This window comes from Malus sylvestris, chromosome 11 (genome assembly GCF_916048215.2).
Source record: "Malus sylvestris chromosome 11, drMalSylv7.2, whole genome shotgun sequence".
NCBI lineage: Eukaryota > Viridiplantae > Streptophyta > Magnoliopsida > Rosales > Rosaceae > Malus > Malus sylvestris.
In genome coordinates, this window is record NC_062270.1 from 28,633,084 (window position 1) to 28,646,892 (window position 13,809).

At 37.3% G+C, this 13,809-nt stretch overlaps 2 protein-coding genes across 4 annotated transcripts; both read left to right on the plus strand.

Moving 5' to 3' along the window:
- Positions 1-526: 526 nt before the first annotated feature.
- LOC126591455 (V-type proton ATPase subunit e1-like) lies at positions 527-2,881 on the plus strand. Of its 2 annotated transcripts, none has more exons than XM_050257146.1 (4): positions 527-641; positions 834-980; positions 1,772-1,819; positions 2,566-2,881. In XM_050257146.1, exons 2-4 carry the CDS (start codon positions 883-885, stop codon positions 2,630-2,632), a joined length of 213 nt encoding a protein of 70 aa, XP_050113103.1. In that variant the 5' UTR covers positions 527-641; positions 834-882; the 3' UTR covers positions 2,633-2,881. The 2 variants fall into 2 exon arrangements, with proteins under 2 accessions (XP_050113103.1, XP_050113101.1); XM_050257144.1 differs by having other exon boundaries at positions 604-710.
- A 766-nt stretch (positions 2,882-3,647) lies between these two features.
- On the plus strand, positions 3,648-6,879 carry LOC126591450 (cell division protein FtsZ homolog 1, chloroplastic-like). Of its 2 annotated transcripts, none has more exons than XM_050257132.1 (6): positions 3,648-4,007; positions 4,422-4,521; positions 4,739-4,968; positions 5,468-5,683; positions 5,961-6,194; positions 6,407-6,879. In XM_050257132.1, the coding sequence occupies exons 1-6, from the start codon at positions 3,735-3,737 to the stop codon at positions 6,674-6,676; spliced, it is 1,323 nt and encodes a 440-aa protein (XP_050113089.1). In that variant the 5' UTR covers positions 3,648-3,734; the 3' UTR covers positions 6,677-6,879. The 2 variants fall into 2 exon arrangements, with proteins under 2 accessions (XP_050113089.1, XP_050113090.1); XM_050257133.1 differs by having other exon boundaries at positions 5,516-5,683.
- The last annotated feature ends 6,930 nt before the right edge of the window (positions 6,880-13,809 follow it).

Consider the following 13,809-nt stretch of genomic DNA (forward strand, 5'->3'; position numbering starts at 1 on the left):
TGTTTAAACTTCTTTCATTAATTACTACATATTTTTTACACTCACAATGCTTGACAGCTCGCTATATAATCAACTTAAATTAGTTAAATACATCATGCAATGCATTTCCTTCCAATTTTTTGTGGTAAACTAATAGATAATTGACTAAATAAACATCCTGCAAAGTTTCAATAAAAATTTCTAAGTTTTTCTTACAATTTCCGTGGTTTTTATTCAATTTTTATCGATATCGATAATATCCCGATATTTCCATCGAAATTTCCGTGTTTTTGGATTACCGATATTTCCGATATCATCGATATTTTATTCTTTGGTTACATCTAGGTGAGGGTTTTGATTGCTGGATATAGAATAGAGTAAAAAAATTACATTAAAATTTTATATTCATAAATTGTATTTAGTTTCAAATTTAGTAACATCTTGCCTCTAACAGTAATTGTGTAATAGAGTAAAAAAAATTACACTAAAATTTTATTTTGATAACAAAACATGAGTTCGAATAAAAATCTTGGGACCGTTTTGACATAAAAACAAAAAACTTGGGAGAACCGGAGGGTTCACAAAGCCCCATTCAACAATGCACTGTTTGCACTTTTGAGGTTTCCTCCAAACGACAGCGTGCCCCATAATCAAAATAGAATGTAAGATCCCAAATATTTTCTTTCTCTAATTTCTTTTCCACATTTTCTCGGTAGCCAAACAGCCGCTAGGTTTCCATTTTCCTTTTTTCACGCTGAATCATTTGGCCTTCATTTTTTTCTTATTTATTAAAATTAAGTTATTAAACCCTAAATCACGTTCGAATTCCGTCTTGTTTCAATCTTGTATTGCAGAAATTGAACTTTTGTGGTTGTGTGGATCAAGATCGAAGAGAAATCCAACATGGGGTTCTTAGTTACGACCCTAATTTTCGCTGTGATTGGGATCATTGCGTCCTTATGTACCAGAATTTGCTGCAACAGAGGACCCTCTGCTAATTTGTAAGTTTCCCAACCATCCGATTTTACTTTCTTGCTCTCTATATCCTTCAAATTATTGGTTTTTTTTTTATCTTTTTATTTTTTTATTTTTTTTTTTATAACTTTGTTTACCAAAATGTATGGAGCTGCTGAATTTGTTAAGTGTATTATCACTCAGATACTAATAAATGTTTTGTATTTGGGAGGTGAGCAATTTTATTCATGTAAATTTTCTTGCTTGTACTATTTTCCAAGTAAAATGGTTATGTCACTGCTAATTTATGTAGGTATCTGATGTTAGAGAGTTATGCACTTCTCATAATGTAAAGAGCCAGGCTATTCGATACTCACGAACTTGTGTGCAAACTGGTTAAACTTGTTTGGTTGGTTATTTGCTCAATTTTAAGTATTGGATGGTCTAGTCTCAATGGTCTATATGTCTTTACTAAGACATTCAGGCGTGGAGCTAACGGATTCATCTGTAAATGTGACTGAAAACCTTCATTCCACCTGGGATGATCTTTAGAGATGAGCCATTGAAGTGGGGGCCTTCACGACCCTTGGCCTCGGATTGTCCATGTTGTTTAAAATGATAGCATTTATAAGGATGAGTAGACTTAATATTTGGCTTTCACAGTTTAAGAGTCTTTATGTCATGCCTGCGTACGGATATGATATCGTCATTCAAAATAACAGTTTTAAAAGTTTAGCATTCAGTATCTGAGATTGGTTTGAGAAAATGCCTTGCAGTTTCTTTTAATATACAATCATGCTTGTTTGTGCAAAATATTGAATGCTATTTTCTTATGCAGGTTCCATCTAACATTGGTTATTACAGCGACGATCTGCTGTTGGATGATGTAAGTTCTTCTGTAACATATATATCATATATCGTTTTCTTGGTCATCAGTAACAAGGTAATTGATAATTAATAGTTAGTGGAACATAAGATTTTGGTCCAGACTCTAGATCCAGAACAAGTAGTTATGCTCGATGAGAGAATTAGTTCCATTTTATTTTCAAAATAAATTCTTCACAAAGTCGTTGTCTGGATTTGGGAAAATGAGAATATTATTGAGTAGCTCATTGATTGGATGCCTCAGACAGAAAATCCTCCTTAGAGGGACTTTAGAACTTAGCCTGTATAGTCATTCTCTCATTGCAACAGCCAATCCGCCCGCACTAGTGATAACATGTCACATCATGGTAGTGTACTTGTGCTGGCTATCAAATGAACAATAAAAAACCCTCCTTCATTCCTCGGTTAGTTGGACTGCACAATGGTGACGGTTATGTGGTGCAACGATAGCTTAGGAAGAGTTTGTCATTGACTCATTGTGCATGATAACTTAATGCTTATTCAAGCCAACCTTCTTGCACTCCTGCCTTGCTATAAAGATATAAAGACTAGATGAATTGGTGCCTGTTGACTTTACGCATTTTCAAAACTTTGATATGATTTCTGTGTGTAATTCTCATGGGATGAAGTTTCTTCGATGATATCAGTTAATTTTTGTTTTTGGCTTACTGTGCAGCTCGAGAGATTGCATTCAGTGGTTTAATTATCCACCTGATATCATATTTGTGTAATCTTTGGTTTTGTTAGGTGGGCAATTGTATATCTTGCACAAATGAAACCTCTCATAGTCCCTATTCTAAATGAAGGAGAGTGAAGTTGCATTTCGAAAAGCATATATATCGCCTCATTTGGTTACTTCCCGCTGGGATGATGGAGTCTCCGGAGACCAAGTTTTAGTGCAGTTGACTATTTTAGTATCGTCTGGTGTTGGATTTTTATGTAAATGTTGGAGTTTAAACGTCGAATTTGTTTGGAATTGTTATACGTACCCTCATTCATTTTAGAATTCACTGTCAGACATTCAAAAGCGGATAAATGTGAGTTAATTGGAATAAGTTATAGCAAGTCTCCATTGTTATGAATTTTGAACTAGCTTCCGCACTGGATTCTTTATGTGATACCTTCAAGTTTATACCCATTATTCACATTTTACAAGTCAAGATTCTTTTATATTTGCGTCTAACAAAAAGAATCTCGTTTTAATGTCATGCTTTACGTTACAAGTCTACCCTACAAAGTTTGGCAATTTGAATACTCAAGATAAAACCCTCTGTTTGGAACTTTTGATTTTAGAACCTTGGCTAAATTTTACGTGTAGTTCTCTTAATGTTGCTTAGCCAAGAGTCGTAAATATATTAGTTACTAAGCTTTGAAGTTTAGACGATGCCCACCTTTTTTCTTCGCTTAAAAAAGCTGACCAATTGGAGGGCTTGTTACGGGAGACCACTTTTTTGGGGGCCGGGCATTTCATCCTCTAAGAAAGATAAATTGGAGGGTTCATCACGCTATTTATCATCGTAACTGTATCACACAAAGGATGCATGTAAAGAGGGGAGGGATATTGTTATTACTTTCAGTCTTGTGTGTTGTAATGAGGTTACAAATATACCTCTCTATATAAGCGTTTTGATCCGACACAATCTCACATGCATAAAAAAAAATCTTACTTTTCACCTAAAAACTTTAAAGGTTGTCACCAAAGTCTAATTTGATTTGCTGAAGTTTCACAACAGTTTAAGTTCATCTTTACTTTGAATTTTGGATAATTATATGTTTTGGATATGGTTGTGTTGGCATGGGATTTTTCTTTTACTTTTTGCTAACAGAAACGGTTCAATTTCTAATTTTGTAAAACCCTAAAAAAACCAAAAGCCCCCATTTGTATATCTGTGAAAGTGAGACACTGAGAAGCAAACATGAAAACGACGATGGCTGCATGGACGAACCCGAACGAGCTAATCTCGACGACGTCGTCCTCAATTCCCGCAGCATTTCACCACCACAAGCCACTGCCTTCCCTCAGAACGTGCATTCCTCTGAGCAGCAAAAGAAGAAGCGCATGGAAGCGTCACCGTTTCGGGGTTGTCAGCTGTTCCTTTGCTCCCATGGAATCGGCCAAGATTAAGGTCGTTGGGGTCGGCGGAGGCGGCAACAATGCCGTTAATCGCATGATTGGCAGCGGTTTACATGTGGGTTTTCCCTGTACTCTCTCTCTCTCTCTCTCTCTCTCTCTCTCTCTCTCTCTCTGTGTTTATGTAACTGATACTGAAATTATGCATAAATATGTTTGAATCCCATTTGTAAATGTGCATAAATATGTTCAGTAACATGTATATTTTCTTGGGTTTTGCAGTGTGTTGTTGTAATGGTGTTTACTTTACAAACCCAATTGTGTTTTTAGTTGTTAAGAACCTGAGAATTTAAATTTCTTTACTTGTTACTGGTACTGGATTGACTTTACTGAGTGACCGACTGCAGTATGGCGTCGAGAATTGGCAATTTAGGCTTAAAGAGGAATTTTTCTGAACGTGTTACTAGCAATGCTTTGGCAATTACTTGCAATTAATTGGTTCCTGAAGCTTTGCTGCTTCTTTTGACATTAGGGTGTTGATTTCTATGCCATAAACACGGATTCTCAAGCGCTCTTGCAGTCTGCTGCCGAGTACCCGCTGCAGATTGGGGAGCTTTTGACTCGTGGGCTAGGTCAGGCACTCTGCTTTCGATCAGGGAAAATCTTTTGTGGGGGTGTGCATATATATTGGGGCATGATTTTTGCATTCATATACTATAGTGTAGTACCATATTTTGCATCTACACCTGAAGTGTTGGTGTTTATGGTATCACTGGTGGTGTCACTGGTGATGATTTGTTGTATTTTCTATGAGACCCTTTGACTTTAATGGATTTGATAGAGATGCAGGTACTGGTGGGAATCCACTTTTGGGGGAGCAAGCGGCAGAAGAGTCAAAAGAGGCTATTTCTAATGCTCTAAAAGGCTCAGATCTTGTCTTTATAACAGCTGGGATGGGCGGTGGAACAGGGTCTGGAGCTGCCCCTGTTGTTGCCCAGATATCCAAAGAGGCGGGTTGTTTGACTGTTGGTGTAGTTACCTACCCTTTCAGCTTTGAAGGGCGTAAAAGATCATTGCAGGCAGGTGTCAGTTTGGTCCTCATCTATATCTTGAATTTTTGTAGCTGCACAAATGGATCTCTGCCGATAATTACTTTATGCACTTTTCCAGAATTGTATAAAAACAAATGTTTCCTTCCCAAGTATGCTTTCACGGTTGAATGATACCATGACCTTATAGTTACTACTTAGCGTTCACATCTTGTTAGTTAACTGTTCTGTGGTTTGGAATGTTGTATTTTTTAATCCTGCTTTATGAGACTGCATTTTACATTGGCTAAAGTCATTTATTTAGGACGCCAAATGAAAAAAATCAAAAGATCATCATAACATTTGACCAATTAAAATTTAACCGAAATTGGAACTGACCCTAGTACTTCTGTTACTGGTAGTTGGCCCTAGGTCCAACTACAATAATATCCAAGTTCCCTAGATCTGAACATAATTGAAAGTTTATTAGTTTACATAATCGGAAGTAAACTAAAATTTATTATCATTGGATTTCCCCACCATTATGCAGTCTGTGGATTGGGGAGTAATCTTACATGCATTCATTGGCTTCTTCCAGGCATTCGAGGCCATTGAAAAGCTGCAGAAAAATGTGGACACTCTAATAGTGATACCGAACGATCGCCTCCTTGATATTGCTGATGAGCAGACACCCCTTCAAGATGCTTTCCTTCTTGCTGATGATGTTTTACGTCAGGGAGTGCAAGGAATTTCTGACATAATCACAGTAAGTACTATCTTGAGATGCTGAAACATGTCAGAGTTCAAATATATTGAGAACTATTTTGATTTATTTTGATTTATAGCCTTGCCCTATTATAAATTAGATTATCTTTGGTGAAGTACATGATAATTTGCAAATACAAAAGGACAAAGATGCTGAAACTAGTCCAGTTCTCAGAATAATCTTATTTTCATCTCTTTGTACTGAATCAAATTATAGTACCACAATTTTTTTTCTGATTATCTCAGGCAAATTAAACTGCTGTTTCCTTTTTATGCAGATACCCGGACTGGTAAATGTGGATTTTGCAGATGTAAAGGCAGTCATGAAAGACTCAGGAACTGCAATGCTAGGAGTAGGTGTTTCCTCCAGCAAAAACCGTGCAGAAGAAGCAGCTGAACAGGCGACTTTAGCTCCTCTGATTGGATCTTCAATTCAATCAGCTACTGGTGTTGTGTATAATATCACAGGAGGAAAGGACATAACCCTGCAGGAAGTCAACAGAGTTTCTCAGGTAACCTTACTGAGTTTTATGTTTTAATCTTTACGGAAGAAAGGGGCCCTGAAAATTTTCTGCTTCCATTTTAATCTAATGAGAGCTTTGTCTATATTGAAAAGTGCTCTCTTCAGTTTTATGGAATGAGGAAAAACGTAATTTGTGAGCTCAAACCCGCTCCTCAGGATTCTCATCATACATAGTCTGCAAACTATTGTAATTTTTTTCAGGTCGTGACGAGTTTGGCAGATCCTTCTGCAAACATAATATTTGGGGCTGTTGTGGATGACCGCTACACCGGAGAGATTCATGTGACTATTATTGCAACAGGGTTTTCACAGTCATTTCAGAAGACACTACTAACAGACCCCAAGGCGGCAAGGCTGCTTGACAAGGTTGCAGGGGGTCAAGAAAGCAGGGGGATTCCGCTTCCCCTCAAGTCCTCAACGTCGTCCTCTACCATTTCATCAAAACCGTCTCCGAGAAAACTTTTCTTTTAATTCAGTTTGGTGTTTTTCTTGTGTCGTGCATTTTGCCTTGTAATGATACTGAAGCTCCAGTCTATGAGATGTCACTATTTCAGTCCAATCTATGACATTGCAACGTTTAAAACATGAGGTATGAGATTGTGGTGTGACCCATAGTTGACATAGTTTTGTGTAATTTACTCAAAAATTTAAATTAAAAGATGATCTTTTGAAAACTGGGTGAACTTAGATCCATTATAATTTTGATTCTCGCTGCACGTACTAAAAGATTCTTCATGCTGAAGATGCACGAAGATTCTTTTTATTACAACTTGTTTATTGTTTTTGTAAGTATATGAGAATCCTAATGGGCTAGGCTTTGTAAATCTCTGTGAGCTTAGCATTACTTGTATCTCAATACAGTTAACTTGTCTATATATTTGTAATATTGTGACATCAATACAATCAAGAAACTATAAGGTATCACTTGTTTTAGGTTTGCCCTTCCCAAACCCTAGCCTAGTTTCTCCTTCTTCAACTTTCTGCGGTCCCTCCCTAGCTATATCCTTTTCCAACCTTTAATTTTCCAAAGGGTCTTTTACCTTAACATATAAGGGTTTTTTTTTTTATCACAAATGGTCTATGAAATTGACTCTCATCATCAAGATTGTCTTGAAATTGAAAATCAATCAATGTAATCCCTGAAAATAGGTGTCGCAAATCAATATGGTCATTTTGTCATAATTATGTTAAAAAATCTGTTAAGTGTTGATGTGACATATAAATGGGCCCATATAGTCTTTTTTTCTCGCAAATGGTCATTGAAATTGACCCATGACATCAAAATGGTCCCTGAAAGTAAAAATTGATCAATGTAGTACCACAAGTAAGTGTCTCAAATCAATGTAGCTATTCCATCATAATTTTGTCAAAAATTCTGTTATGTGTTGATATGACACATAAATGACTCATACAAGTCTAATTAAATTAAAAAAAAAGTACAAATAGGCTTAATAATTTAATAGTTAATAAAAAAATTGTCAACCCAAAAACCCAGTTCTGCAATCACTTCTCATCCCAGTCCACATTTCTATACCTCATTCGCTCTCTATTCTATTAAAAAAAAAAAAAATCTCAATACACTCATTTTTACACACTTCGACACCCTTCACTGAATTGAACCTAGATTGAGATCAGCTTTGCTGACGCCTGGCCTATTGGCAATGACTTCTGGGACATCATCGTTAACATTTAGGCAATCAACATTCTCACAACCTTAATCTTTGGCACCTCCTTGGTGGTCTGGTGATGCAAAGAACGACGAGGTCTGACTTGAATAATAAGGTTATAACTGAGGTACGTCCATTGTTGGTTGAAAACTATTTCCACACCCCCTCTTAGGCCTTGGTTAAGCTTTATGCCTTTGAGAATTTATGGAAGAGATCTCTCTTTGGAGTAGACCCTCCAATAAGAAAAAAAAAATTTCAACTGTGCAAAAAGGTATTTAGACAACTTTTTTTAATTAATTATTAAACCCACATCAGCATGTAACAAATTTTTTTTTACAGAATTGTGGCGGAATGATTATATTGATTTGCGACACCTATTTTAAGGACTACATTGATTGATTTTCAATTTCAAGGACCATATTGATGGTGTGAGTCAATTTTAGGGACCATCTTGATGGTATGGGGTCAATTTCAGGGACCATTTGTGATAAAAATCCATAAATCTTATGGGGCCTATTTATATACCACATCAACACTTAACAGAAATTTTAACAGAATTGTGACATAAGGACCACATTGATTTGCAACACCTGTTTTCAGAAAGTACATTGATTGATTTTTAATTTCAGAGATCATCTTGATGGTGAGGGTCAATTTGAGAGACCATTTGTGATAAAAACCATTACATATAATAGTAATATTTTTGTCAATAAGCTATATACATCATTTGAAGCATACACACACATGATAGTGATTAGTGAAGCACATAATGACTTATTTAATAGATCATGGGATTAGAATACTAAGTGAGTCCATGACCTCGCAGCTAAGACAACAAAACCCATAGGTGTCAATATACAAGAAGCAAAACAATAAGGCATATTGTAAAAGGTTTGGAAGGTAATTGCTTCTAAGGGCAAGGAATCAAAAAATTCCTTTAAAACTACATTCCAAAGTGAAAAATTATTGAAGTCCGCTATGACTAAAATTAAATTGCTTAACAGTTGTCTGGTTTGTAAATGATACTCTATCGTAGTTGCGGAAAACAATAATGTCTATGCACCTTGATGTGAGTTTGATCCCCACTGATTCCCCTCCTCCTAACAACTAAAAATTTAACTCATTAACGCTTCATTTAATTGTCAAAAAAAAAATCTATCAGGTTTATCTTAAAAGTATTTTCCTTTCCAAGGTTTTTCAATTAGAATTTCCCTAAATTCTTCTGGGAAATGATTTCCACACTCCACTTCTCCTACTATGCACCTCTATATATTCTCTGATTGTTGGCTTTGGACAAACACATATTTTCCAATGTATTTCAAGTCCTCGTACACTTGAGGCATAAAAAAAATTTAACCGAACTAACGTCTCATTCGACGTACAATCGTTTTGGTTAATAAGTCAAACTTGAGGGCAAATATCCTATAAATTACATGTAAACACTACATGTTGGCAGCCTCCAACAGTGGAACCCATATTCTCTTTTTCCCTTGAGCCATTTCGTTAAAGCAACACTCGAGGTAAATTGCTTGTCTATCCAAATCTTTACTACGTGCCTTGTTGAAGTTGTTGGAACTCCTAGCCGTTACTGCTAGGGTTCCTTGTTTTTAGGGTTGTAGTCACGTAGAGTTCAATAATCCCTATACTTGAGGGAGAAGCATGTTTTTCTGTTTTGACGTAGTCATATACCACGATTATAGGACCTGTAAAATCATGGACTGTTATTCTCTCTTTCAATTTCAGTTTAAGGCTATTTATTAGCCACAACAGTTGTTTCATTCAATAAGAATTCTCCAAGTTTTATGTGTGCTTTCAAACTTTACATTACAGAGCTATTGCAATCTTTGGTTCTAACATCTGGTATCGGAGCCCTGCCACAGGGCATGATCAAAAGCTTGCAACCCAGGTACTAAAGTGAAGAAACAAAGACATGGCATCTGAGAATAGTTTCGTGCAACCAGCCATTCCATGGTTTGACGGCCACTACGACCATTGGAGTATGCTAATGGAAAATTTCCTTCGTTCCAAAGAGTATTGGAACTTAGTAGAGACAAGGATCACTGCCGTAACATGGGGGGTCAAATTCTAGCGAAGCATGGAAGAAGACCATTGATAAACTGAAGCTGAAGGATTTGAAGGCTAAGAACTATTTGTTCTAAGCCATTGATTGCTCAATATTGGAGACCATTCTGAAGAAGGATACTACGAAGGATATAGGGATTTTTTGAAACAGAAATATCAAGGAATTGCACGCATTAAGCGTGCTCAATTGCAGGCTCTTTGCAAGGAGTTCAAGATGCACATGAAGAATGGAGAATCAGTTAATGACTATTTTGGGAGAACTCTTGTCATAGCTAACAAGATGAGAATTCACGGGGAGAAGATGGATGATGTGGTGATCATTGAGAAGATTTTGAGGTCCATGACTTCGAAATATGATTATGTTGTCTACTCAATTGAGGAATCAAATGACCTGGATACCTTGTCCATAGACAAGCTTTAAGGTAGCTTATTAGTGCATGAGCAAATGATTAGTCGACATGTGGTGGATGAACAAGCACTCCAAGTCACTCATGGAATCCAGCAAGGAGGACGAGGTCGAGGTACTTACCGAGGAAGAGGAAGAGGAAGGGGTATTGGGTTCGACAAGTCTATCCTAGAGTGCTATAATTGCCATGATCTAGGGTACTTTTAGTGGGAGTGTCTTAAGAAACCCAAGGAAAAAAAAAACAAACTACATCGAGACGAAGGAATAGATACTGTTGATGGCTCTTGTGGATTTCAAGGAGGCTACAATGGAGCATATTTGGCTTCTTGATTCTGGATGTAGCAATCACATGTGTGGCAAGAAGGACATGTTTTGTAAGCTTGATAGCAGTTTCAAAGAATCGGTGAAGTTGGGAAATAACCCGAGTCTGATTGTACAAGTCAAGGGTAATGTTCGAATAGAGGTGAATGAGATTGTACATATGATCACAAGTGTTTTCTACATGCCAAATTTGAAAAACAATCTGTTAAGCATCGGTCAGCTGCAAGAGAAGAGGCTTACCGTGCTTATTTAACATGGAAGATGTAAGATCTTTCACTTTGAGATAGGTCTTATCATGGAAAAGGAGATTAGTCATAATAGAATGTTTGCAGTACTGGCTCGTTGTCCACCAAAGGAACAAAAGTGCCTCTCCTTGTTGACCACAAATCAAGCAAGCCTTTGGCACTGTCGTTATGGGAATCTCAGTTGGAATGGGCTCAAAGTGCTTCAAAAAGAAAATGGTGAAAGCGCTGCCTCAGTTCACAGTTTTTCAAGGGGTGTGTTAAGACTGCTTGGTAAGAAGACAACACCATGATCCATTTCCCAAGGAAAGCTTATGGAGGGCCTCCAAGAATCTTTAGTTGGTGCATGCTGACATATGCGGACCAATTAACCCTATCTTGAACAGCAACAAACAGTATCTCATCACCTTTATTGATGATTTCAGTAGAAAAACATGGGTCTATTTCTTAGTAGAGAAGTCAGAAGCATTTGGCACGTTCAAATCCTACAAAGCCAGGGTTGATAAGGAAACTAGGGCATTTAATGGCAGCTTACAAATTTCTATCATGAGAATGGAATTTATAGGCAGTTAATGGCAGCTTACACTCCCTAACAGAATGGTGTTGCAAAGAGGAATAATCGCACCATCATGAATATGGTACAAAGCATGTTATCAGCAAAGCAAATTCCCAAAACCTTCTGGCTTGAAACAATGAATTGGATGGTGCATGTGCTAAATCGATACCCAACTCTTGCCATAAAAAACAAGACACATAAGGAGGCTTGGAGTGGACACAAACCATCCGTGGATCATTTTAGAATTTTTGGTTGCATTTCTCATGTTCATGTACCAGACAACAAAAGGGTAAAGCTCGATGCCAAGAGTTAGAAGTGCATATTGCTGGGGTAAGTGAGGAATCTAAGGCCTATAGATTATTTGATCCTCTTTCACAGAAAATAATTATAAGCCAATATGTGGTATTTGAAGAAGATCAACAATGGAGTTGGGATGACAATCACTAGCAAGCCATATTGGCTAATCTCGAATGGGATATCGATGAAGAAAATGGCACAGTAGGGGAGGAAAATGAAGACGAGTCTGAAACTGATGAAGCTTTGGGTGAGATCAAATCCGGGTATGATCAAAGTGGTTCATTGGATGGAAGAGACACTCAAAATGATGAGAACTCACCTTGGGCGGGACGAACTCAAAGACCACCAACTTGGATGAGAGATTATGAAGTAGGTCAGGGTCTATCTAATGAAGAAAGTGCTAGCATGGCTCATCTTGCTTTATTCACTAATCAAGATCCCATGACTTTCGAAGAAGCTGTGAAATCTAAAAAATGGAGGCAAGCCATGGATCAAGAGATTAAAGCCATAGAGAAGAACAATACGTGGGAACTAATGGAGCTGCCATCAGGAGGAAAAACCATTGGAGTAAAGTGGGTGTTTAAGATAAAACTCAATGAGAATGGGGAAGTGGACAAGTACAAAGCTCGACTAGTTGCTAAGGGATAATGTCAATAATATGGGATTGATTATACACAAGTATTTTCACTAGTGGCTCGTTTGGACACCATTCAAATTATCATTTCCTTTGCTGCTAAAAAATATTGGGTGATATACCAACTTGATGTCAAATCTGCATTTTCTGCATGGGGAGATTAATGAAGAGGTGTTTGTCGATCGGCCACCAGGATATGAACATAAGGGGCATGAATCTAACGCGTATCGACTCAAAAAGGCATTATACGGACTCAAACAAGCTTCCCGAGCCTGGTAAAGCTGTATAGAGTCATACTTCATCAAGGAAAGCTTCAACAAATGTCCTTCTGAGCATCCCTTGTTCATTAAGATAGCAGATGGAGGTAAAATTTTAATAGTGTGTCTTTATGTTGACGATCTCATTTTTACTGGCAATGATAAAGCAATGTTCGAACAATTTAAAAAGTCTATGATGGTTGAGTTCATCATGACTGACCTTGGAAAGATGAGATATTTCCTTGGTATTGAAATGATACAAAGATCAGATGGGATTTTTATCAGTCAACGAAAGTATACTGAAGAGGTTTTGGAGAGATTTAACATGGATCAGTGCAACTCAGTGCTCAATCCCGTGGTCCCTGGTTTTAAACTCAGAAAGGATGAAGAAGGAGTCGAAGTTGATGGAACTGTTTACAAGTAGATGGTTCCTCATGTATTTAATAGCGACACATCCCGACTTAATGTTTATTGTCAGTTTGATTAGTAGATACATGGAATGTCCTACTGAGTCTCACTTGCAGGCAGCAAAAAGGGCTCTAAGGTACGTAAATGGGACAATTGATTTGAGGACGTTCTACAAGAAGAGAGGAGCTGAGAAGCTTATTGGGTATACGAACAGCAACTACGCTAGTGATCAGGATGATAGGAAGAGCACCTCAGGTTATGTGTTTATAATGAAGTTAGGTGCTGTTTCTTGGTCTTTAAAGAAATGGCCAGTTGTTACATTATCCACCACTGAAGCAGAATTCATAGCAGAATCATTAAGTGCATGCTAAGTCGTGTGGTTAAGAAGAATCTTGAAGAGTCTCAATTAGGTACAAAGTAGTCCAACCGTGGTGTATTGTGATAATGTTTGTTTCAGAGATCAAACTCTAAAAGAATCCTATAATGCATGGCCGTAGCAAGCATATAGATGTAAGGTTTCATTTTCTTTGAGATCATGTCAAAAGTAGAGTAGTGGAGCTGGTGCAATGTTCTACTCAAGAATAGATTGCAGATATCCTAACAAAACCATTGAAGCTTGATGCATTTTTGAAGATGCAAGGTTTACTTGGTGTCTGCAAATATCCGGGAGTAAACTGAATGTCTATGGTATTCAGTTTAAGGGAGGATGTTGAAGTTGTTGGAACTCCTAGCCA

Excerpts from the sequence above, each read along its gene's own strand:
- LOC126591455 (XM_050257146.1), top strand. The coding sequence starts at position 883 with ATGGGGTTCTTAGTTACGACCCTAATTTTCGCTGTGATTGGGATCATT. Across the intron at positions 981-1,771 it reads AGAGGACCCTCTGCTAATTT|GTTCCATCTAACATTGGTTA; the intron begins GTAAGTTTCCCA and ends TTTCTTATGCAG. Across the intron at positions 1,820-2,565 it reads ACGATCTGCTGTTGGATGAT|GTGGGCAATTGTATATCTTG; the intron begins GTAAGTTCTTCT and ends TGGTTTTGTTAG.
- LOC126591450 (XM_050257132.1), top strand. The coding sequence starts at position 3,735 with ATGAAAACGACGATGGCTGCATGGACGAACCCGAACGAGCTAATCTCG. Across the intron at positions 4,522-4,738 it reads GCTTTTGACTCGTGGGCTAG|GTACTGGTGGGAATCCACTT; the intron begins GTCAGGCACTCT and ends ATAGAGATGCAG. Across the intron at positions 4,969-5,467 it reads GGCGTAAAAGATCATTGCAG|TCTGTGGATTGGGGAGTAAT; the intron begins GCAGGTGTCAGT and ends ACCATTATGCAG.